The sequence below is a fragment of the Chionomys nivalis genome, chromosome X (genome assembly GCF_950005125.1).
Source record: "Chionomys nivalis chromosome X, mChiNiv1.1, whole genome shotgun sequence".
Classification (NCBI taxonomy): Eukaryota; Metazoa; Chordata; class Mammalia; order Rodentia; family Cricetidae; genus Chionomys; species Chionomys nivalis.
Genome location: NC_080112.1, coordinates 19801081 through 19827558, shown reverse-complemented (window position 1 = coordinate 19827558; position 26478 = coordinate 19801081). Strand labels below are relative to the sequence as shown.

The window sequence follows — 26478 nt, the reverse complement described above, 5'->3', positions numbered from 1 at the left end:
CAAGCTGAGGGCAAGAGACAAACGAGTAGGCACACCATGCAGAGTGAGGTTGAATATTATTTAGTGGATTATGGAAGGGAAGAGGAGAAGGGGGAGAGAGAGAGAGAAAGAGGGGGAAATGGGAGGAGTGGAGAGAAGGGAGAGACAGAAGCTCCCTATGAGAGAGAGAGAGAGAGAGAGAGAGAGAGAGAGAGAGAGAGAGAGAGAGAGAAAAGAAGGGACTCAATCTGGAAGCTGAAAATCAGCTTACCTAGGCAGACAGGGAGGGAGTGGGCATGGCTTGTCTCTTAAGGAACAGAGTAGACTACTACACTTATTCCAATTTTTTTTCCTGGCAAGTTTCCTATGGCATATAGAAATGCTTCTAGTTCTTGCATTTTGATTTCATATATTGCTACTTTGATAAAAGTGATAGTCACATCTTAGAATCTCCTTTTACATTATTTAGGGTTGTTCTATTTGACATTGGGATAATTTGAAATCTTCCTTTCCTATTTAGAGCTTTTTTTATTTCTTTTCATTATTGATCTAGTTAAGACCATGAGCAAAGTATTGAGTAGGAGCAGTGAGGGGTCATCATGACCTCCTTCCTGCTTTAGCGTAATTGCTCTCAGCTTCCTACCACTTACTGCACCACTCTCAACTCCTTTCCTCCTGCTGTGCCCTAGCAAAAGTAACTTAAGGGAGAAAGGGGTTAATGGTTTACAATTCCAGGTTACAGTCTATCACTGTGTGAAGGTCAAGATGACATGTACTTGAAGAGCTAGTCTCCTGGCAACCACCGTCCAGAGCAGAGAGCAATGAATTAGTGTGCATACAAGCCAGGGCACAGCTCTCTGTCTCCTCCTTAGACAATTCTAAATCCCTGCCTAGAGAGTGGTGCCACCCCTGAAAGAAGGAAGAGTGTGCTTCTGGCTCACAACTGAAGGGAAGAAAAGCCATGTCGATAGGACTGGCACACAGCTGGCCATGTGGTATGGGGAGGCAGGGACAGATGAGTGTTTACACTTAGCTTGCTTTGTCCTTTTCACACAGTCCAGGCCCAGGGACTCATGGGGATCATATTTAGGGTGGGTCTTACCACCTCAATTAATTAATCTACAAAAATCTTTCTCATTATTAGAGGTCACTGTGGTAGTTCTAGATCCTGTAAGGTTCAATATCGATATTAATATTATCTATCAGAGACAGATCTTCTTATTGAGAAACCTTTTTTTTCTTTTTATTGTTTATTTATTTATTAAAGATTTCTGCCTTCTCCCCGCCACCGCCTCCCATTTCCCTCCCCCTCCCCCATCAAGTCCTCCTCCCTCATCATCCCTAAGAGTAATCCAGGTTCCCTGCCCTGTGGGAAGTCCAAGGACCACCCACCTCCATCCAGGTCTAGTAAGGTGAGCATCCAAACTGCCTAGGCTCCCACAAAGCCAGTACGTGCAGTAGGATCAAAAACCCATTGCCATTGTTCTTGAGTTCTCAGTAGTCCTCATTGTCCATTATGCTCAGCAAGTCCGGGTTTATCCCATGCTTTTTCAGACCCAGGCCAGCTGGCCTTGGTGAGTTCCTGATAGAACATCCCCATTGTCTCAGTGTATGGGTGCACCCCTCGCGGTCCTGAGTTCCTTGGTCGTGCTCTGTCTCCTGCTCATGATTTGGACCTTGAGATTTCAGTCCGGTGCTCCAATGTGGGTCTTTGTCTCTGTCTCCTTTCATCGCCTAAATGTTGAGAAACCTTCTTGTATGAGTTCGGTTTCTGTTTCTGAGATAAAACACTGTGAGCAAAGGTGACTTATGGAAGAGAGGGTTTGTTTGGCTTGTGGCTCCAGGAGGTAAAGAGTCCATGAAGGCAGAATGGGGGCATGACATCAAGTAACAAACACGGAGCAGAAACAGGGAGCAAAAGCTGGAGTCTTGAACCACAACACAAAGCGGCGAGTGATGCGGCGTAATAATCAGGCTAGCTTAATATGAAATAGTAAAATTTAATGAGGGCATAGCTTACAACACCAGGGATCCAGCAATGAACAGGAAGTACAAAAGGGACCGGCAGGGCTCAGCCCTCCAGATTTATACGAAAACATTAGCCCAAGGCGAACATGCCCCCTTGGGCTGGGCTTCCCCTACAGACAAGTGTAACTGGAAATGGTGGGGCTTTAATCTCAAGGCCTCCCCCAGCGACATAATTACTCCAGCAAAGCTTTCCTATAAAGTGCTACCAACTGGAAAATAGGTGGACAAATACCTGAAGCTCTGGGAACATCTGTCACTGAGATCACCACAGTACTGCCAAAGGCCCGCTTCCCTCGTAGCACTACACGAGGAGAAATCAAACTCTTTTAAAGGAAGGAAAACAAAAACAAAATATTCCCCAAGGAAAAACATTCCGATAAATGCATAAGGTGACTGTCATGATCAGATGTAGAGACACTGAAGATGAATTTAAGATTCAAACACACCAGAGGATTCAAGGCCATGCTGCTCAAAGGCGCCTTCACTGGCATTCTGGGAAGCTTTTATGTGGCTAGCTCAGGGTTCAGAGCAGGGCCAGAGAAACAGTGAAAACCAACCAAGTGCTTCTCATCACTGTCAAGAAGGTGCTCAGGACACAGAAGGCTGTTTGTATAACGTCCTTGAGAGCTGGAAGCTGCTCTGCTAAGGAGAGCAGAGGAAACAGGTAGCACGAATAACAAAAACCCAGAGACAGCGATGGGGGTAAAACTGAAGATGAGAGAAGCAGAATGGGAAGCCACCGGAGAGGGACTTGACTTCTACCAGTGATCAGACCAAAGGGGCGATCCTCAGACTGCCTAGACTGCACTGTGTCTCCATCAAACCTCAGACTCCACACTCCACTGAGTTCCTGTCTCCTCCCCTTTATATGCCACTCTCCACCCAGCCTTGTCGCTCCTGTTTCCACCTCCCTAGTGCTGGGATTCAAGGTGCGTGAAAGCTGTGAGCCACCAGTACCTGGTTCTGTTTCTGGATCGATCTTGTTTAGCACAGAGATCCATCTGGCTCTGTCTTCCAGGACTTGGGATTAAGGGTGTGCGACACCACTCCCTGGCCACTGGTGGTGTAGCCCTGCACTCAGATCTTCAGACAAACTTTGTTTATTAAATACAAATAAAGCATCGCTATAGAAACATCTTGTCAGAAGCAGTCCTGGGAGAAGTGGGGTTACCTTCCAGGAGATTAAGCAAAGTTCTCAGGAGACAGAGTGTAAAGAGTAGGAAGGTGGAAGAATGTCCACTAACCTGCATGGCACCCCCTTCTCTGTGAATTCACCGAGAGCAGTAGAAAGAGCATAGCAGTGAATAAGATGATATATGGAGTTCACGAGGAATTGAAAACTGCAGGGTAAAAGTCAAATCAAAGTTGGAATCACTGCCAGTGGTCCCAGAAAGGGAAGAGGCCAAGAGAACCACTTAGGCCAGCCCCACGCAGGGAGCAGGCTGGGATTTCATTGATCTCCTCGAGGACTTGATCCAGCTGTACTTGGACTAGGAAAGTTATCTGTATTATTGAAGCAATACATACCAGGCCACTGTTCTCCTGTGGAAACACAAGCACATTCTTGACCCCTCACCTCAGCAAGGACAGGCAGGCTTCTGAGCATCATCAGTTTCCTCTTCGTATCAAATTGTCTGAGAGCAAATGACAGCATTGGCTCCGCCCAACACTGCCGTTCTTCTGAGCTTGCATGCTCATCCAAAATCTTAAATGTATACAGTATAGAGTAAGATATAAGAAAACGCTGGAGGGTGTAAGATATTCCCCTGTATGCTTTTCAGAAACCATTTTGATGATATGATGTTTGTGTTTAATTATGGCTTGGCCCTGTGGGTTCTAAGGGATTTCTGTTACATGTTTAATGTGACGATCAGCTGAGAATCAAGGTGAGTGCTGGCATATAAGGGTGGGTTCTCAGTCTTAATAGTACTACCTCAGCTACAATAATGACAGCACAGCAACTTATCTACCTGATCATTCCCCTTTCCATGGGGACCCATAGCCCCAGCATGAGATCTGGTAGGAGGAACATATGTAGGATGGATTTCTTGTCTTGTCTAATGTTGAACCCGAAAACATATCAGAGAGATACGATTGATTTCATGTTGATGACTAGCCTCGGCAAAAATACCTCTTGCCAGGGCAAGGGCGTAGAGATTTAGAAAATATAATAAAGAATATGAGGGCATGAATGAAAATAATAAACTGGAGAAACATAGAATAGTATCGGGAGTGAATTCCAGTGAGTACTGAAATTCACCCACGTGTCATTTCCAATTGCTTTAAATACACCTGGCCCTAAAGGTAGGAATTAGACCAAAGACTGCCTTAACATGATACAAGGAAATGAACAGACCAACTAGAAGTCACTGGTTACATTTATAGTTAATCATTCTGTTGCTAGAACAAAACTAGTCACACTCACACCCTAGACTAACACTATCTGTAGGTAAAACACTCCCTGAGTGGGATGCCAAGTTATCTCCTCAAGGGAACTGGAACTTAGTTGGATCCTTAGACTCTTGTTTGAGGTGAAAATGTATCTACTTCTCTATTCCTGGAGCACAAGGTCTGGCTATTGGCCTCACCTGTTGACAATAACCTTGAGAGAGCAGAATTCTCTGAGCTACACCTAGGTAGAACCTTTGTTTGAGGTGGAAGCTCAATGACCTTGAGGGAACTAGAGGTAAATCCCAACTCTCTGACCTTTGCTCAACAGGAAGTAAGCTCATAATTGTGGGCTTCCAAGTTTTACTTTGTAGAGTGGTAGCTGTTTGTAAAAGTGAGCAAGAAACTGTACCATACTGAAAATCAGGCAGAAGATGACATGAGGTTTCCACATCCTTAGCAGTATCTGCACAGCACAGAGAACATTCTGTTGTGTTGAATAAAGGAAAAGGTTGTCTGTAAACGCCTCATGGTTGGTCCAGCCTTGGCTCCCTGTCCTAGACTGGTACCAACAGGAAAGTAGGTAGACGCTCCCTCAATGAGAAAAGTGAGAGCCGCTTTGGGAAGGGTCCAATAGTAGATCTGAAAAAGGAGACTACCTGGCTTTGATGATGACAAATAAGACTTCCTACAGTCAGATCAAACATCAGTCAGTTAACAAACTAAGTTTTGTAGTGTGAGCTCAGAAAGGTCTTCGTTGTTGACAATTTCATTTTCAAATATTTGAAAGTTGAATATGCATTATTTGTAACAATGCAAATGGGCAAAAGAGCAATGTTAGCATAACACGTTGTACTACAAATGGAAGGGTCCTCCGTGAATGGCATGGTCAGAATTTATTCTTCAGTTAACATTTTACACAGTTTTGCAACAAACACACATTGATGGGAGGGAGAACCTGGTTGGAATGTAAAATGAATTCAAACATAAATATTTTTTTAAAACACATCAAAATGCTCAGGTTATATAGTTTTTTTGCCTCAGAAGTCCAAACAAATAACCCAGAAAGAACAGTAACACATTTTACTTTCTTTTTGTTGTTTGTTTGTTTGTTTATATGCTTTCGTATGGTTTTCCTGTGTAACAGTTCTAGGTATTGTGGAACTCACTTCATAGACCAGGCAGGCTGGCCTCAAATCACAGAGATATGCCTGCCTCTGACTCCCAAGTACTGTGTATAAAGGTGTGTGCCACCACCACCTGGCGCACTTTTATATTATTATATGATTAGCAGTCTATACAAAAGAAAACATATGAAAACCTCTATTTTAGAACAAAAAAAAGTTCAGGCCCTTGTTTAATGAGATGAAATACTTTTCACAGCTTAAAAGCAGCTAGGTCAAGGACACAAGTAGTCAGAACAGCTTGGCTCATTACACTTCACTAAGGCACTGGCTGAGGAGCACAAAGTAGGCTATCATCTTCCTCATGTAAGGCCTACACCAAAAAGTGGTTCACACAAATCTACAATGCATTACCACAGACAGGTGCGAAAACCTGGCTTCAGTAGGACCAGGATCTTAACCTGTGGGTCCCAAGAGAGCATTTAGAAAACAAATTAATCAGAAAAAAGGGGCTGTGTCTATTGAAATGACTTAGCCCCAGGTCTAGTACAGGGGAAAGAAATCACATAAGCTGCTAAACTCTGCAATTGAATTTATTTATTGAGCAAATTGTTTTTATGCCTAAAATCTTCACCCCACTCCCCTACCCCTCTCCCCACTTCTCCCCCTCCCCCCACTCCATTCCCCCTCCCTCTAGGTACTGAAGAACAGTCCAAATTCCCTGCCCTGCAGGAAGTCCAAGGTCCTCCCACTTCTATCTAGGTCCAGGAAGGTGAGCATCCAAACAGGCTAGGCTCCCACAAAGCCAGTTCATATATTAGGATCGAAACCTAGTGCCATTGTCCTTGGCGTCTCATCAGCCTTCCTTGTCCGCCATGTTCAGAGAGTCCGGTTTCATCCCATGCTTATTCAGTCCCAGCCCAGCTGGCCTTGGTGAGCTCCCAATAAATCAGTTCCACTGTCACAGTGAGTGGGTGCACCCCTCGTGATCCTGACTTCCTTGCTCATGTTCTCCCTCCTTCTGCTCCTCATTTGGACCTTAAGAGCTCAGTCCGTTGCTCCAAATTGAGTCTCTGTCTCTACCTCGATCCATCGCCAGATGAAGGTTCTAAGGTGATATGCAAGATATTCATCAGTATGGCTATAGGATAGGGTCATTTCAGGTTCCCTCTCCTCAGTTGCCCAAGGTACTAGCTGGGGACATCTCCCTGGACACCTGCGAGCCCCTCTAGAGTCAAGTCTCCTGCCAACCCTAAGATGGCTCCCTTAGTTAGGATATATATTTCTCTGCTCCCCTATCCACCCTTCCTATATCCCAACCATCCCATTCCCCCAAGCTCACCCATCCTCCCCTTCTCACGTTTCTCACCCCATTTCCCCTTAGCCCCATGCCACCTCACCCGCAAGTTCCCAGTTTTTGCCCGGCAATCTTGTCTACTTCCCCTATCCAGGTGGATGACTATACAAGGAGGCAGATTTTTTTTTTTTATTTTTTTTTATTTTTTTAATTTTTTTTATTAATATTTCCACCTGCTTCCCGTTTCCCATTTCCCTCCCTTCCTCCCAAATATTGCCCCCTCCCCCCACTCCCCTCCCCCTATCCCCACTCCTCTTCTCCACCCCCCACACCATTCCCCCTCCCTTTCGATACTGAAGAGCAGTCCAAATTCTCTGCCCTGCGGGAAGACGAAGGTCTTCTATCTACGTCCAGGAAGGTGAGCGTCTAAACAAGCTAAGCTTCCACAAAGCCAGTTCATGTATTAGGATCGAAACCTAGTGCCATTGTCCTTGGCTTCTCATCAGCCTTCATTGTCCGCCATGTTCAGAGAGTCCAGTTTCAACCCATGCTTATTCAGTCCCATCCCAGCTGGCCTTGGTGGGCTCCCAGTAAATCGGATCCACTGTCACAGTGGGTGGGTGCATCCCTCGTGGTCCTGATTTCCTTGCTCATGTTCTCCCTCCTTCTGCTCCTCATTTGGACCTTAAGAGCTCAGACCGTTGCTCCAAATTGAGTCTCTGTCTCCACCTCGATCCATCGCCAGATGAAGGTTCTTGTTGGGGATGCTGTGAAGTCCTGGACACTGACAGTGTTGAGGATGCTGTAAAAGCCCAGAATGCTGACCACGTAGTGGTTGCTGCGATGCCCTGGATGCAGATTATATCAGGGATGCTACGAAACCAGTGACACCGAAGGAGTTGGGGATGCAGTGATGGAGCATGCCTGTAATCCCAGTACTCTAGAGGCAGAGGCAGAGGCAGGTGAGTTGGAGGGCAGCCTGGTCTACAAAGCAAGTTCCAGGACAGAGAGAGCTGTTACACAGAGAAACCCTGTCCTCAAACACCAAAACAAACAAACCCACTAGGCTTTAAGAGCACTCAGAGGCTATTGGGTCATTCGTATATTGATGGTGACAGGAGTTTTGACTTAGAAAGGAAAGATTTTTCTGTGTATGAACGGAATAGCAGCCAAAGGCTTGAGTGTTCAGTGTCCAGTGTTAAAGATCATATGTGCTGGACAGTAGGTTTCTTTGGAGTGGGTATGCTGAAAGGTGCAGCAGGGACAAAATTCTCCCAAGGGTATTTTAATTTTTCTTCAGATAGAATGACTTCTTGCAAACAGGTTTGTTGTATAAAAGAAGAGACATGCTCAGTGTGGTTCAGTAATTTGCCCAATCCTGCATAACTTACAACCGTTTCCGGTTCTCTCTGTGTATACTATGTACACAGGCATATGTAGAGAGGTGGCTGTTCTCTCCTTCCATGTAGTTAGTGGGTAGAACTAAGGTCTTCAGGTTTGGCATGCAAGTGCCTGTGCCCATAAAACCCTTTCCTTTGGCCCAATTTTCAAGGAGGCAGATTTTTAAAGGAGAATACTACCTAGGGACCAGAAAACTGCCTGATCAAATCCGAGCTGTCAGTAATGTTGAAGGCTACTTTGGACAACAGCACTTTGAACACAGTCATTCCCTTTCCTAACAAGCAAACAAACAAAGTGAAAATCTCTCTTGTGAGCCATCCTTCAGATTGGGCAGGACAAAGCTAGTTTTCACAGTGAAGCAACAGACGTGGAAGTGGGAGTGAACTTGAGAGCTGGCATACCATGTATTCATTTTTACCTGCGTTCTACACGTGGATCTGCTGTAGTGCATTTTCCTCTGAGCTTTTACGTGGTTGAACACACCCCCTTCACACGAGAATATTCAGATCGATGAAACAGCCTGGGGCTTTTACTCCAGGTAATCACGAGATTTGTAGCTGGTTCAGACACCAGATTGCTCAAGGAGAGGTCTGCGACATGCGTGAGACATCATTCTAAGCATCGCCACTGGCTGGCATCCTACCTGGCTCAAATAGCAGATATTTTACTGCAGAATATCAAATTGAGGCTGAAATGAAATTGACATGAAATGCTGCCCTTTGTTGATTTGGTGGGTTCTAATGAAATATTTCTGTTGTAGGCAGACCCTAATTTCACCAACCATCCATTGCTAGGTCAAGAACAGCTTTGTTGAGAAAATACAAATCTTCTCTCGCCTGAGGTCCTCTAAAGTTGTGCCTCAGGGACAGCAATCAAAATCCCATCTATAGCATGGGTAATGTATGCCCGAGGAAACAGCTTTTTTTCGCAGAAGCCAAAAGAAAGCCTACATATAACTAACATCTATTTGGGCTGTTTAATTATGCCTTGACTTAGCACTTTTATTAGTATCTTTTCACAGGTGAATCTAATATTAATATTTCTATGGCAAAGGCAAGTCTCTCGCGTTCTTGTGAAGTTAGGGGATGGTGGAAAACTCATCTTTTAGATCTGCAGTTCTCCCCTGCCAATCTTTTGGAATCATAGTAGTAAAAAGCAAGCCCGGGTTGAAGGCTTCTCCGTACATTGTGACACCTCGTTAATGTCCTGCAAATCTGGCAATGTTCTCCATTACCCTTGCCAAAGACTAACGTTTTAGATAACAGCTCTCTGAGATTAGATGGGAAAGTTTGGGTTTTTTTTCAGATTGTTGTCTAACCTACTTCCGAACCCTTTGTCTGGTTTGTGAAAAGTCTGCAGTAGCATTTTCAGGTATTTAAACCATTTTATAGTCTCTGACACAGCAATGTCCCATTGAACTTACTGTTTAAGCATCATCATGCATTTGACTGTTCAACGGTGATCATCATAGGAGGATTAGCATTTGATCCTGTGCCCTTTGAACAACACGCCCTTCATGCCACCAAGTGCTGGAATGAAGGAATTTCACAGACGAAGTCCAAGCCAGCGTGTTCCAATCTCAGTGTGTGTAGTGGTTGAAATAAGAATGGCTCCCCAACCACACAATACATAGGCTCCAAGATTGACAGGGAGTAGTACTTCTCAGAAGAATTAGAGGATGCTGCCTTGTTGGAGTCCTGGTGGTCTTCTTGGAGGAAGCAGCTCATTGGGAGTGGGCTTGGAGGTATCAAATGCTCAAGCCAGGCCCAATGTCTCTCTCTCTCTCTCTCTCTCTCTCTCTCTCTCTTTCTCTCTCTCTCTCTCTCTCTGTGTCTATTTCTCTCTGTCTCTCTCTGTCTTTCTCTCTCTGTCTTTCTCTCTCTCTCTCCTCTCTCTCTCTCTCTCTCTCTCTCTCTCTCTCTCTCCCGCCCCCCTCTCTCTTCCTGCAGTGTGCAATTCTGGATGTAGAACTTTCAACTACTTCTCCAGCACCCTGGTTACCATCATGATGTCAGTAGACTGAACACCTGAAACTGTAAGCATGCCCCAATTACATGCTTGCTCTCATGAAGGTTGCACGAGCATGGTCTGTCTGCACAGCAACAGAGCAGTGACCAAGACACTAGCCAGCGGCACACTGCTGTGGCAGGCATGCTTCTTCTGAGCTGAATGTGGACTTTGGAGCAGGAACGCAATCAGCCACTTTAAGCACGGATCAATGGACCATACTGCAAGAGCTTTGGAAGATTGTGATCCTGAGACCAACACAGGCTGGGAATGCCCAGATCAAGAGCATTCAGGGGAGAAGAACATTAGTAAATGTGGTCTTGTGATATTTCACAGAGATTGCTGCTGCCTATTGCCACGGTCCATAACATCTGCCTGAAGCTAACACGAACAGTTTCAGACTAATAGTGCTGGAAGGGGAGATTTCAAGCCACTCTAGTGTGGCCTGTGTTGTGTAACAATCAGTGGGCACTCTTTAGTTACAGGTGCACACGGGAAAGAAGCAAGCTGGAGAAGGAGAGATGCAAAATGTGAAGGGAGAGGAGAAAAGGAGCACCAGGAAGTTTATGAGAGCTGAGTCCAGTGCTCAAAGAGATCAAAACGTTTAAAGAAAAGCCTGATACTGCAGAACTGAAGGTAGTGGTGCTCTCAGGACGAGATCCCACCAGGCTAAGCCCGGTTTTCATAGGGAGTCACAAGACAGCCTGAGCTACCTAAGAATGAGCCTTTATCAAAACAAAACAAAACAAAACAAAACAACAACAACAACAAAAAAAAACCAAAAAAACAAAGCAAAACCAAAACCCTCACATTGGAGAAACACAGCAAACTAGTGTGGGAGGGGAGACTGAACTGAAGGAGGTGTTTAGGTTAGGAGGGCTCTTTTACAATGGATGGAGCAAAAGGACCGTGAAGAGGGTGGGCAGGATGCTAAGCAGGCTGAATGGGTACAGTGCTTGCCAGGCAAGCAGGATGAGCACAGTTAAGATCCAGCATCCATGTCAAACCACGTGGCTCTGGTGACCTCTTGTAATCCCTGCACTCTGGACGAAGAGACTGGAAATCCTGGGGGCAGGCCTGGCTAGTTGTGTTCAGTGCGAGAACAGGACTCAGCAAATAAAGTGGAGAGTGGACAAGAAAGACAGCCAGTGCCAAGCTCTGGCCAGGTGCTAGGACTGTACACACACACAAAGAGAAACACAGGAAAACAGAATAAACAAATTTTGTGAGTGTGTTTGCCTCTGAGCCCAGTGAGTAAACAATTCACGTCCACGTGCCTTGCCGCACTCAGCCATTGGAGGACACGCCAATGAGTCCCTCCTTATGCAGTAGGAGACAGCTCCTCGGTGTTGTTCTTCCTGGACTCCAGAACTGTGAGAAGGGACGGGTCAGGAGGATGGATGGGGACACCTATCCATTTGTGCTGCATTATATAGAAGAGTTTGATCTCCATATTATAGAAAGGAATCTTCATGCTTCTGCTTAGTAGCTGAATATGTATGCATGGTTACTGGTTTGCTTGTTCTTTGCTAATCCTGCCACCATCCCAGCCCTGAAGCCGCTGGAGGACCTCAACGTTGATATCAGCAGGAACTAATTAGACTCTGCATTATTTCAAAACAGACCTGAAGCCAGACACCAAGAGCATGCAGGACAGACACCAAGAGCATGCAGGAAACATGAGGAGGATGTTAGCAAGAGGAGCAGAGACATCAGCAGCCTCAGAAATGTGGCTAATCAGAGGGGCGAGACAGAGCTTCAGAAGGACTGCCCGATCTCATCAGTCCCCCTGGTCTCCAGAACTCTTAGGTCGGGAGACGGGATGTAAGGTAGTGTGGGGGTTCTGTGGCTGTTTTGGGAAAGTTGTTCTGTCCCCTTCTCCGCTCTCCTAAGAGGAGCAGAACTTAAAACATTAACTTTCCGTCTCTGCTGGATGATTTCCTTAGTGATAGGCTCTATGGACCCTGATCTAGTTACAAAGGAACTTTCTGCTCTCATTACTTACCCAGTCCAGGCAGTTTTATTCTAACAGTACAAAATGAACTGGGAGTCAGTGTCAGATCTTTCTCCATGATGAAATGATCACCAAGTCAGGACAAGGAAAACTCCCACAATTCCTCTCCTACCCTCACCATGGAGCCAGCTCAGCAAAGAATAGGGGAGGGGTAAACCGAGGAAGGAAAAAGTCTGGCGGTAGGTTCAATGACTGATGGTAGCTTAAGGAGCCTGGGTGGCCACAGACAGACAAAGAGTGTCTACAGGGCACAGGGGTTTGTGCGGGAGTCAGACAAAGGCTGTTGTCTCTGGCTACCGTTTCCCACCTCCACAAACCCTCTGTGAAGCTGGAGTACTTATGCCTGCCCATGCGCAGTGGTGAGGATTCGACAGTGCTTCATACAAAGACATGATCCATTGAAGCAGGAGGTGTCCAGAGGTCTCTGCACTTCACTCTCGTCACCACAGAGGGGAACTGAGAAGGGGGGGTGCTAGAAAGCAGACTGCACAGGCTTGTGTGCCAGCTTGGTCTCCTGCTCACTGTGCGATCATACCTAGGTCCATAACAAGGAAACAACATGGCATTAAAAACAAACACTTGTGCCGGGCGGTGGTGGCACACTCCTTTAATCCCAGCACTCGGGAGGCAGAGGCAGGCGGTTCTCTGGAAGTTCGACGCCAGCCTGGTCTACGAGAGCAAGTACCGGGATGGGCACCAAAGCTACAGAGAAACCCTTTCTCGAAAAACCAAAAACAAACAAACAAAAAAACTTGTTAAAATGATGGCTCTATGAGAGAGGCTGGAAGAGGGAGCGTAGAAGAATACACAGACTATTGTCTTAGGCCTACTAAAGACACTGCCAGTGTGCACTGCCATGTGTTAAATCATTCTGAATTCAGGCCTGTGACTTCAACAAAGAAAAGCCCTCGTTTATTTTGCCTCTCCCAGGAGTTGGCAGGTAATTCTGGAATGCTCGGTTAAATTCTGTACCATGGATGAGATATCAGCAAGTGCAGGAGCTGAGAAGCTCACATGTTCTCAGGCTGCCTCTGTTGCCAGGAGACAGGTGGATTTTTGCAGCGAGGCAACTCTGGGTTCTCTCCTGAAGGGCACACTGACACAAAGCACGGTTTGTTTTCAGCTCCCAGGAGTAGCGTGGTCTCTGACGGGGGCTACATCGCAGGATCCCTTATGGGGCAGTGTAAGTTTAAACATCCCGGTCTCTTGAATTGAAAAGAATGTGTCTAGATACCGACACAACTCTGAGATAATACAGTGGGGCTCTGTTTCTCATGCAGCACACATGGCTGCTGCCCATGTTCTTTGGCTCACACACACACATCTCAAAGGAATGGCCACTGGCCCCCTCAGCCAGCACATCAATGACAACCCACCCGAGCTGCAGCCAGGTCCCAATGACCCTTGGGACTCTCTCTTCTGGGGACAAGAGCATCCACTTCCAACCTTACAGCCTGGCCATTTTGGATGTTAGTCCCACGGAGTGCAGTGCTCCAAAGAGAACTGGACTGGATTTCCTTCTGCTGCCTTAGCTGCTTTTCTGTTACCATGAAGAAACACCACAACCAAGGCAACTTTAAAAGAAGCATTTAATTTTAGGCTCACATCTGCACAGCGTTTGATTCCCTTACCATCATGGCAGGGAGCAAGGCAGCATGCAGGTAGGCATGGTGCTGGGACAGTGGTGAGATCTTCCCTCAGATGCACAAACAAGAGGCAGAGAGAGGGCTAACTGCGAATGGACTGAGCTTTGGAAACCTCAAAACTCCCTCCCAGTGACACGCCTCCCCAACAGGGTCACATCCCCTAATCCTCCCCAAATATTCCAGTCAGGAACCCAGAATATGAGCATATGAGCCAATGGGGGTCAGTCTCATTTAAACCACTACACCGTCCCGCTCCAGTCCCATGCAAGGCCACTCCACCCTGCTTTCCGAATCTCCATGGTGCTGAGATCCTCCTGTTGTATCTTGCCTACCAGTCAGAGATTTTCCAGCTCTGACAATAAACAAAATACCAGCAACCTGACTTCTAAGTCACTCTCCTTTCATAAGCATGGTTATTATTTGGTATTGACAATGAGGTACTCCATCAGAAATTCTAGTGTGGGAGAATAGTCCCCAACTGTTAAGAAACAGCTCCACATGAACGTACAGCTAACTGTCACAGTCATATCTTCTTTATACAGAAGGTCAAATGGTAAGCCACCATGGTCCGATCCCATAGTCCCCTCACACTCTACAGCTGCAGATTCTTCCCCCTGGATCGAATGGCACAGAAGCACGTGGTCATTCACAAGGCCATAGACACCCTCACTCTACTAATAAGGAAGTAGGGAGGAAAGGCAGAGATCCAGGCAGGGAGTGTCAGCATGCATCATGGGAGCAGAGGAGAGGAGGTGAGGACCAGGGGTCTGTAGTCTCCTTTGCACTAGGACGCGGCACATACTCCACAGATAAGACGCCGGAAAGCTGAGCTCTTTCCTGGGAATGGGTCAGATCTCATGCCTGGAAGATGTTGGTCAGAACGTGCAGGTGTTGGGAGTTCCCGCAAAGGACAGCTGAGTTGTCTGTCCCACAAAGGAGCCTAAGCGCAAAGCTGGCAGTGAAGCTCTGTGTGGATCCTTTCAGGTCTCTGGATCCCCCGAAGACCTCAGTTTTCTTCAAACCACTCGTTGAACAGCCTCTGGAACCTGCCCTTGCTTTCCTGCTGGCACCTCCCCTCTGGCTCCTGATGGGCCAGCAGTGGGGGCTGCTGCTGCATCTGGAGGTGCTGCTGCTGCATCTGAAGGTGCTGCTGCTGCATCTGAAGGTGCTGCTGCTGCTGCTGAAGGTGCTGTTGCTGCTGCTGCGCCCCCTCTGGCAGGAGGCCAGGCCTGTCAGCTCCCAGGTTGAGGGTAAGGCCACCAAGTCCCTGCACTAGAGTATCCCAGGAGGAAGCATTGGTGCTCCCATCCCTTTCCCCGGAAATACTTTGCCCACGGGCCTGGCAGTAGAGGCATTCACATCGGAACCAATTCTGAGTTTTGTTGCCTGAGCGGAAGATTCTGGTGTCCCTATCCACTGGGTAAGGTGACCTATGATCTCGGTGCCTGCGCCTCAGCTTGCCCAGAAAGGCTTTCTTCTGAGGGAATCCCAGCCTTCCCCAGCGATGCTCCAGTAAGCTCTTCGGCTCCACATACTGCTGCTGGAGCATCCCCTCTGCCAAGGATGTGGGGGTGCTGGAGCCAGGGGTGGGGGTCAGGCTGCGGAGGCCTATCCTCAGCTGTTCTAAGGCTATGAGATGAGCAGGTGCAGAGCCATTCTGGGAGGGCTGCACAATGGTCACTTGAGAAGACGCGGAAGTTAATGCCGACTCCCATTTCGGGAGGGGATCCATGAGGGGCTACTTTGAGCTGGAGGCCACAATAGTCCCGGGGTCTCAATAGGAAGTGGGAGGTGGTGGATTTAATGATAATGAGAAGGTAGTGGGACGAATATGTTCAGCCAGAAGCAGCCAGACTGTAACGAAAGGAGACAAGGGGAGAAAGAAAAGCCCGGGGTTAGTCATTGTATTTCAGCTTTCTGTTCGGCATCTTCCTAGAAGGAAAAAGCTAACTCTGTATAAATTCTCAGAACTAATGACAGAGATTATTTCCGAATAAATGACAGAGACAAGTGTAACGTGAAGGGCGCTTGCTTGTTTGTTTGGGTTTTCTGTCCTGCCAGGTTCCCCACAAATGTTTAGCCCCAAATAAAATCACACATAGGTCTCCATAAATTATAAGCTGATTGGCCCATTAGCTCTAGCCTCTCACTGGCTAACTCTCACACCTCGATTAACCCAATTTTTCTGATCTATGTTAGCCATGTGGCTCAGTACCTTTTTTTCAGTGGGGCAGATCTCATCCTGTTGCTTCCGTGGTCTGGGCAGGAGAGAGGGGAATCAGCTTCCTCCGTCTCAGAATTCTGTTCTCATTACATCATTTCTATTTCCTGTCTGGTTTTCCCACCTATATTTCCTGCCTGGCCAATCAGCGTTTATTTATAACATGATTGACAGAATACAGAGAGTTCTCCCGCACCAGACAAGGACAAGCCCGGAGTGATATCACACACCTGAGGATGGGGACCACAAATAGAAGTCATCCAGGGTAAAGGGCTGGGCAGACCTTTTGGAAGGTGGCTCTGAGGTGAAGAGACCCCACATGCACCCACATGCTCACTGCACACATAAGTCACACACATAAAAAACAGCAAGAACGAGACGAAAATTAAGGCCTGCTCATGAAAAATGACCCAGTAAAGAGAATAAAACTAAATTGGAAAGTAACACAGATAACAAAAAATAACAGCTACACACATGATATAAATACATATGTCTATATATGTATGTATTGTGAAGTAAGAAAAAAATACCCAGGGTCTGGTGTATAGACCACTATCAAAACCACTAATGAAAGAAGGCCTCATTAAACATAGCCAAATGCATGCTCGGGTTGAAAGTTTTGCCTTGTTGAATTAATGTATTAATCCAAAGCCAATCAAAATCCTGGAACAATATTTTTCTTCAGAGAAAGATGAGCCTACATCCTATGTAGAATTTCCAAGGTTTGAAAAACAGGAATGAATTTGGAAATCTCACGTCATTTACTTTTAAGCCTTATTGTAAGTGCCGTGTCTTTGTTGTGTTTTGTACTGCTATGATGGAAACACCATAACCACAAGGAGCTGGGGGTGGAAATGGCTTACTTCAGTTTACACTGCCATATCACAGTTTATCAGTGAGGGAAGTCAGGGCAAGCACCCAGTGCAGGAACCTGCAAGCAAGAACAGATGCAGAGGCCATGGAAGAATGCTGCTTACTGACTTGCTCCCTGAGGAATTCTCACCCTGCCCTCTTATACACCCCAGGACACCACTCACAATGGACTGGCCACCCCATATCACTTACTAGTTAAGAAAACTACCACAAAGTAGTAAAAGATAAGATTTCCTGAGTAAATTGGGAGCATGGGGACCATGGGAAAGAGTAAAACGGGGAGGAAGGGAGGGAAGGAGAATATATATATATATATATATATATATACATATATATATATAATCAATAAATCCAATTAACAAAAGAAAACAACCACAGGCTTGCACATAGGCCAGGCTGGTGGAAATTGTTTTCTGTTGAGCTGCTTCTACCCAAATGATGCTAGCTTGTGTCAAGTGTACACAAAACCAGCCAGCAATCAGTGAGACTATTGTCATGGGAACTGATGGACACTCAGATGCACAAAAGGAAACAATCAACAAATGCCCCTTACAAATGAGTCTGGACACAGAAAGCACAAAGGGAATCAGAGAATGGTGAATCTTCAACAAACAGAAATCCCTGCATAACCATATGCAAAACTATGAACTCCAACCTCATAATTTATATACGCAGTAAATCAAAGATTTCAGAAAAAAGCGTTGGTGGTATAATAATATCCCTTCTAGAAGACAATGCACAAAAACGCCTTCTGGACCACACAATAGGTATTAACAAGTCTTAAACCAAAGGCATGATGCACAAATCCACAGACACACAGATGTGCATAGCTTAAATAAATATGAAATCAATATTTAAAATGTGTACTTCAAAAGAAATACGTCAACTCACTCTATGCTAACTAAGAACTCCATATGGTAGATATTAAATGGACATCTTTGCTTATTCTTTCAGTAAACCTGTACTGAATGAATCTCAAAACAACCCATTTTCTGTGTCTCTACCTGCCTGCCTACCTCACTTTCCCTCTTAAAAATGCTAAATTGAATTGTAAGAATGGTATCTCCGGCCCTGTTATTTCAGCAAATTTGGAATCCTACACATCAATACTTTCTTCAATACACACCAAATACTTAGAACTTGTTATAAACATAGGAAACCCAGAACAATATTAGGAAGCTATCAAACCATGGGACTTACTTTTTATAAGACATTAAAATCAAATGTCCTAGGAAGGGAGACTCTTAACAATTTCGTCCTTAAAAACTCTATTACCTCAGGCTCCTTCGGTTAAATCCTGAGAGCCATCACCACCCCCTTGCAAACCCTTAGGCGTGAAGCATGTAGAGCTGGATTATTTTTTTTTTAATTTCTATTTTCGAGACAGGGTTTCTCTGTGTACTTTAGACTATCCCAGAACTCACTTTGTAGACCAAGATGGCCTCAGACTCACAAATATCTTCCTGCCTCTGCTTCCTGAGGGCTGAACTAAAGGTGTGCACCACCACTGCTCAGCTAGAGCAGGATCTTGAGATTGAGAACTCCCTATTGAGAATCCACTGTCACTAGAGATTCACACATCTGATCAGTTTTCCATGTCACAGAGACACTCCCAGGATATTTCATCATTTAGAACGCTAATTCTCACAGGGAGAAAATAAGTATCACAAAGACCTTTAATCAAGAAATTGCCTGGACTTCAGAAACATCAAATCACAGAGCACACTAGCAATTAACCACTTTGCTCTCCTTCTCTCCCACACTTCTGAGAACTATTTCCTGTCCTTTAGTGCCACAAGAAAATGCTCATGAAGTTACTCATGAACCTCTCTAGAGATTAAATACAAGGCGGCCCACAAATGTCCCCTATTTGGATACAGAGAGCAGCTAGGAAAATAGCTATGACTTCCATCCTTCATCTGACTTCATCAACTGTCTCTTGCCTCAGAGGGATACAAATCTGACATCAAGCATCAGTTGAAATCAAGGCAACTTTCTGTTTCCTCCACCTCCATCATCCTTACCACCACCATCATCATCATCAAAACCATCACTATCATCACCACCACCAACATCACCATTATCAGTTAAAATAAGGCTACCTTCTATGTCTTCCTCCTCCATCATCCTCACCACCTCCATAACCATCATCACCCTACCAGCATCATTACCATCACCACTGCCACCACCACCATCATCATCATGGTTACCATCACCACAATCATCACCATCACCATCATCACCATCATCATCACCACTGCCACCACCAACATCACCATCACCATTGCTATAATCATCTCATATATTTTATTAAGAATGGAAAGAAACAATGACTGGATAAGAACAAACCCAAAATGTTTATTGGTCAAAGCTTCTGTTTGGGAGTCTAATGTTTCCCCATGGTGGTGGTCAATATTATGTGTCACCACCGGTAGGTTGTGATGCCTGGTTGATCAAACACTAGCCTAAATGTTTCTGTGAAGTTCTTTTCAGAGGGAGAAACTTTACTGCCAACAATGCCCAGCCTACTACAATTAAACCTTAAGAGACACATGTTAGATTGTGTGAATGGACCTCATCAAGTCAGGCAAAGTCTGAAGCCCCTCCCAGGGTAGAGGTAACACAGTTTTCTGTCCCCAGCACACAAACCCTACCTGAGTTACAGCATTCCAGTTGGCCCGTGGAATTCAAGCTCAAAATAACAACATCACTTCTTCCATGAATCATATCCAGCCATGACACCTGCCCTCCAGAATCTGCACTTGCCAGGGTTCACATTCTAGTGCAGCAAATGCCTTGAAATACAGGACTCTAGCACTAGACAGGGATATGTGAAAGGCACAAAAATGACTTAGATTTCTGATTAATATGCTTTCTCTGGGGAGTCTCTAAAGATCACAGCCGCAACATGGCACACCTGCCTGCAGAACAGCTTGAAATCATTGGCTGAGCCACTGTGTTGCCAAATGCCAAATGATGTAGACTAGAAAACATGGGACAAAGAAGAGGTTCCGTACACATAGTGCTGCCCCCCAAACACAAAATATGTGCTAGAGTCTTCCCTTCATCCTTCACTAGGTTTACTCCAGAAACCTGAAGTAGGTAGAAAGACTGTCATTTCACAAATACAAAACTTGAATACTAAGGACAGAGAGACCAGTGGCTGGGTCTGACCTGGCATCTGGTGTCAATGAAACCTGTTTAATAAGATGCTGAAGGGAACAGGTTAGGATAGTGGAGCTAGGCAACATCTCAGGCAGCTTCCAATGGCACGAAGGATCCAAACAAAGTCACCTGTCATCTGTCCTGTGGCATCCACCAACCAAGAAGAGGCAACAACTGGCCTAAGGGGAGGCTAAAACTGAATAGAAATTCCCATGCAGTATAAGATGCATCTGTGGAGTTGACAGAGGAGGAACCCACAGGAAAAGAGCCAGCATTCTGATCAAGGACCATCCATAAGGCTTGGTAAAGGGCAGACACAGAAATGCCCCTGACCCACCAGAGCAGTCTAGTGTAACTCCTGTGTTCCGTGCGGAAAGACACGAGGTGAGTGGGAAGTCCGTCTCCCAAATATCCCTCAGCAGCAACAGGGGAAGTCATGACAGGAAACGTGCCCCTTTCTTTCCTGCTTCCTTCCCTCCTCACATTTCCAATCTGCTCAGAGAACCCTCTGACGTGGCTATGCAATTCTACTCCTCCTTCACTCTTAAATTTTTGTAATAGGGTCTTTCTCTATAGCTCAGACTCTTATCAAACATGTCAATCCTCCTGCTTCATCCTTGTGAGTGTTTGGATTACACACATGAGCCATCATAGCCAATGATACTATGGTTCTTAATAACAAACTCATTTCACAGGTAAGACAGAACTTCTCTCAGGATGATATATAGGCACATGGCACATGGATGATAAATAAAGGCACAGAGATCTGTGCTATTTGGGAATTTGTCAAGAATTAGAGCTCTTGTCCTGAACTAACATACCACATTGCTCACTCAAATATATAAGCACAAAGATACACAGTGCTCACCATGTAAGAAAGTCAGCCCGTGGCCGTGAGTAAAGAGAACCCTTCCTCACTAAGGAAGAGCAATTCCCCACTTCAGCAAACAGTCAGGAGGATGTAGGGAGGGTGCTGGATGCAGGTCAGGTACAATCTGTGATCTACTGACGCCACCGAGGACCACCAGTCTTTTCCTGAAATCTACAGATGCCACAAGCCTAGTGTAGCAGAGAACTTTCTATTCCTGTATTTTTCTTGAGAGCAGATATCCCTAAAGCCCCCAGCAGATATTCTTTTCTACTCATGTTGGTCACCTGTGGGTCACTCACCCATTCCTCTGGCAAATGGTGGCCAGTGGGATAGATGATGGTGGCAGGCTTTGAGGAAATGTTTGGCATAGGTGTTACAAGCCAAGAAAACTTTCACCTGTAATCCAAGGTTTAGAGCTCAGCTTACACAGGACTTCTTCCACAAGGCCTTCTCCGTTTTCCATCTCACCATTTGGTCTGGGGACCTTCCTAAGATTCCAACAGCACCCTGTATTTTCACTAGCCCAGCCTCAAGCCTATTCAGTTGTCATGTGTGGTTATCTGTACACCTAAATTACTAGTCTGGGAGCCAAGTGAGTGGCCAGTGAGAGTCCCTGGTCACCGTTCACAGCACCTTGTCCCTGGTAGGTGCACACTAGCCTCTATCATAAGAATTGTGGAGAACTCAGGGCTTTTTGATAAACATGTAAGACTGTCAGCCTCTCAGAATCGGTATTTTCCACATTGCAGTGCAGCAGAGCCCCAACACTGAGCGCCTGGGTAATGTGCCTAGAGATCAACTGATTACAGAGAATGGAATTACGGCCTGGGTCTGCCTGACTCGAGATGTCTGCTCTTTGGTGGTGGAGCAGTACCTCTTTGAATTCTCAGTCTCCCCAGATGTCTGAGTTAGAGATTCTCTTGGGACACAGTGTTCAGACAAGGAAGGCACGGATGGTAGTGGGTGCCCAGAGCAGGTTAAGTGGTGTGGCACACACTTATCAACCTGCACTCTGGCCATGCTGTGTTCTCAGTATCTGGTGACTGCCAAACAAACCTTGTCAGTCTATGAAGCCCAAAGAAACCTGGCCAGGCTCCTTCTCTCCCTCATTTGCACCCCAGTATGCACGAGGAATAATAAGTGGCTAAACAAGCAAATGCTTGCAATGTGGAGGCCATCAATACTACCAATAGAGGTTGTTCACTTTGAAAATTAAATGTTATCTTTCCCACATTCCCATCTGTAATAAAATACACTTAGGAAATAAATTTATTTCAGTAGAGGAAAATAGAATTTATTAAATCCATTTGTTTAAATAATATCAGGAAATTTTGCTAAAAATGTCAAAATCTCACATCTGAGCATAGGTGCTGAGAGTGGCCACCTACCACGTAAAAGTGCAGCAGGGGAGAGCCTGGATTCCAGCAAGGAGCACCGCACAGACAGGTGAGTTGTCCAGGTGCTGGCTCACCGGATTTCTCTGCTGTCTGTGCCTATCAGGATAGATCCTATCTCACCAGGCCAGGAGAAGAGAAGAAAGTCTTCTTAGCAGTGTCCCTAGAAAAGAACATCAAAGTCACTGGATGCTGAGTGAAGCCCAATTATGAGCGTTAAAGAAGAAATGAGCAGGACACTGAGCACAGTTATCAGCTTGGGGAGCTCCTGCATGGGGGAGTAAAGACGTCGACATGAGATGTGAGCTGCACTGGAAGTTGAAAAGAAGGATTCAGGAAAGGGCAGAGGACGGGGCAAAGCACCAGGGGGAAGAGAGTCATTGCTCACCAGTGACAAGACCTCCTGGCCAACACAGTCACTAATCTCTGCGGTTACAGCATAGATCCTGCCACCCACGGCCTGTGTGACACCATCACGTCTCCTAAAAGACAACACCACCAGACTAGCCAGAGTACATTCGCCAGGGGTGTATGTCTTTTCTGGGGACACAGTGGATCCATCAATAACATGACCAGTGGATCCCAACCCTCAGAACGAGGCCAGTGTGATGAAACAAAGTCCTGTGACGCATAAAGCAAGACACTGGGGTCTGCACGGCTGCTAGACCCTCGGGAACAGTAGCGAGAGAAGACACAAAACTTGTCATTGCCCCAAAGAAACAGAAACTCAAGATTAAATGTGCCATGGCCATTCAAAACAGAGGCGGTTCCGCTAAAAACAGCTGCCATGATAATACTGCAGAACACGGAGGGTTGTGTAGCCGCTGCCCTGATAACACTCACTTCTAGACGCTGGACACTGCAGGGATAAAAGGCACAGGCTTTCTCTGGGTGAAACGAACAATAAGTTGTGACACTTCCTGTATTCACACACAAATCCTGCACGATCACTTTGTTCAGAGGACTCCTAAACTGCAGGGCAGGACCGGATGTGAGGATGCCAGCAGCACCTGTGATGGTGTCGGCAGAGAGGAATGAAACACCGAGGAGATCCTGGGGCTCCATGATCAGGGCTTAGCCCGGGTGTGGAGCGCTTTGTTGTACAGGCTGGGTAGCCATTCCCTGACACTGCGTTTTCTTTCTGGGTAGATGATATATATATATATATATATATATTCTTAGGGCTATGAAAAGCAAAATTGATTTCCTTTTCATATACACAAAACCTACAGGTGATTTGATACAGTTTTATACTGATATAATTCATGCACATTTAAAACATTCCCGTGTGTTTCTGTCTTTCTATTTGTCTGTATGCATGCTCAGACTGAACGCAGATTCCCAGGCATATAAAGCACACGATGGACCACTTAGACACCTCCCCACCCTTGCTTCCACTGTAACAAGCTTCCAGGAGGAGGTCAGCTCTGGAATTTGTGTCTGGTTTCAAAGTGGTGCCAGGAAAGTCTCAGGACTTGGGGCATTTGGATTTGGCAGGGTCACATTAGGACTGTTCAAACAGTGTTGCTATCCTCCCTGCAGATGAGGCAGCTGGCCATCAAAGAAGCTCAGCCACTCACTGGTGGTCACACAGCTAGGTTATGATGGTGGCCACTTCTTTTCAGGCTGTCTTTACTAGTAGCATCAGTAATCTAAACTCTCAGGCCTACCATCTATGCTTGAATTTGCATCCACCATGTTCTAGTTACAGAGGTCTCCCAACCTTTAATTCCTCACCATCTGGTAAATAAATTTTGGACATAGATTCTGTTTCAGAAAGGACTATCCCTTGAGAAGGCAGCTAGTCCTCACAATACACAACTGGCTGCTCATCCCAGCCCTGAATGAGGATCTCGGGTTTCCTTTCCACCCTCAGGCAGACTAAAGAAAATGGGCAGTGGCCATGGTCTTAACTATCTCGTGCAACCCCATGTACAAATTTCACAGTAACTGACAGGTGTTTCTTCACAAAAGCTAGTGAGAAAACATTTTCTTAGATGCCAAAGAATTGTAGGTGAAGACACTGCCTCTTTGACAGAAAGCTGTTGAAATAGTTCTCCTTAAAATATAGGAGCCCTTCTCTATTGCTCGCGAGGCTCGGCCACAGAAGGACCCTCACTTGATCTTTTTGGACAAGACTAAGGAACCAGCGCCCTCACAGAGGTCAACACACACACCCATACTCTGGCAACAGCGTGAGTCAATCTAGAGAAACCATTTCGGGAAGGCAAACGGAAACCTGTGCAATCATAACAAGCAACCTCCCACCCCACAGAGGTCTCCAGGCCAAAATCCGCTGTCCTCCAGAAGCCAGGACTATTGGGCCTTCTCTCTGAGTATCTTCTGATGTAGCTGGCATCTGAGGAAATCTGTCCAAGTACTTGCTGCTGACACAGGAATCACAGAGCTTAATTTTTTACCCGCCTATTTCTAAGTCACATTCTGGTCCTCATGTTTGTCAGGAATCTCAAGGAGAGTTTCTCTGACGTTTCTATCTGGCTAATGTTGTCTCCATTGAAAACAGTAACTCTTCAGGGACTCTGTAGGGCGGCAGATGGTGTGGGCGGCTGGCAATACCAAGGAAACAAGTCATCTCTGAGCTTGAACACAGACTTGAGCCCCGCGACAGCCCAGGGGCCTAATGGTAACTACAGGAAATGGTGGTCCCTTCTCCCTGTAAACTCCCAATCCCCGGAGAGAGAAAGAGAAATCCATCCCACAGAGATAGCTCAACCATGATTCTAACACTGAAGAGAAGGGCCTTCTGAGAAAAACAAGGATGCTTCTCAGAAAGCACCATGCTGGCACGCCAAGGAGGGATCCTGGTCTAGACCCACATGCACACAAGTCCCATTCTAGAAGCTTCTCTCTAGGTTTCACATCAACTTGGTCCATCCCACGGAGCCTCCCTCCTCCTCTCCCACCCCCTCCCCGCACAAGTTCCCAATTCCCTCTTTTGCCTGTTGCTCCCACATCTCTCCCTCCCTCCATCTCCACAGAACCCTCATGCCCTCTTTCTGAACCTCTCGAAGCCTTCACTGTCTCACTCTCATTCTCCCTCTGGGTCTCTCTGGTTGTCTCCCGGAGGTCTCCTCTGAGAAACAGGTGCAGCAGTCTGGCGGCCAGAGCACCACTTCCTTTGCTGAACCCTGGAAATGCGGCTTGGCTCTCAGACAGCAAGGGTTAAGACCATCAAGAGGAGCGGTCCTCCAGAGGCTAGAGAGGCCTTGGCGCTGCAGGCAGGGAGTGCAGGCCCAGCTGGTGTCTCCCAGGCAAGGAAGACTTTAGAGGAAAGGGATCTTCCTTAGCTGCCTCTGCTGCAGCCCGAATCTCCGGGGAGGCTGCAGCGATTTTCTCCCCAGCAGTGGTGCATAGGTCGTCGCGGCCCGCACTGCCCAGCTCAGGGACCTGCGGTCTCTATGGAGACCGCTCTCCCGACGAAGGGACAGTAGGCAGCAGCCGCCTCCAGGCACCTCCCCACCGTGGGGTGCTCCCTGGGGTCAGGGGAAGAGGTTGTGGGCAGCGGAGGTGACATCACATGGGGGCTCCAGGGATTCTAGGAGCCTTCTTGGGAGCTGCCTGCCCTGGGATGCTCTGGTCAGCTGGGGTCCACAGAGTCAGGGGAAGATGGGTCTCTGCTCCTTGAGTTTACTGGTTGTCTTTGAGTGAGGGCCTGCGCTCATGGGGAAAGAAAAACCATTGAAGTAAATGAGTTGCACCAAGGCTGCCAGACGTGGAGATCGAGTGTCTAGGTGAATTTGCTGTTTGGTTTGCAGTTTCGTGAGGGAGAAGTTGGCTGTGGTGGCATATGGGGTGGGAGACTAATCATGGGAACTGAACTCTCAGGCTGTTTACTGTGCGGGGGGATTTTTTATCTTTGTGCCCAGGTAGTTTAGAAGCAGCTTCCCCCCCGAGTGCTTGAATTCCACAAGATTAATCCAAACATCAGCCATCAGCCCACACCTTCTGCACAACTCGCCCTCCCTCACTGCTCCCTGTCAGGCACCCACTTCTTTCCTGTTGTTTAGGCTAGAGCTGTGGTTCTCAACCAGAAGGTCGGGACTATTTGG

General features: G+C 46.4%; 1 protein-coding gene across 3 annotated transcripts; it reads right to left on the bottom strand.

Annotated features, from left to right (window-relative positions):
* Positions 1-13828: 13828 nt before the first annotated feature.
* Positions 13829-25876, bottom strand: LOC130867782 (protein FAM156A/FAM156B-like). 3 transcript variants are annotated; one of them, XM_057759958.1, is made up of 3 exons: positions 25432-25876; positions 22403-22571; positions 13829-15738 (listed from the first exon to the last, which is right to left on the bottom strand). In XM_057759958.1, the coding sequence occupies exon 3, from the start codon at positions 15614-15616 to the stop codon at positions 14891-14893; it is 726 nt and encodes a 241-aa protein (XP_057615941.1). In that variant the 5' UTR covers positions 15617-15738; positions 22403-22571; positions 25432-25876; the 3' UTR covers positions 13829-14890. The 3 variants fall into 3 exon arrangements, with proteins under 3 accessions (XP_057615941.1, XP_057615942.1, XP_057615943.1); XM_057759959.1 differs by having other exon boundaries at positions 25456-25876; XM_057759960.1 differs by lacking the exons at positions 22403-22571; positions 25432-25876 and adding an exon at positions 16100-16135.
* Positions 25877-26478: the final 602 nt, after the last annotated feature.

Bases quoted from the DNA above. Each gene is read 5' to 3' on its own strand.
- LOC130867782 (XM_057759958.1), bottom strand. From the start codon at position 15,616: ATGGATCCCCTCCCGAAATGGGAGTCGGCATTAACTTCCGCGTCTTCT.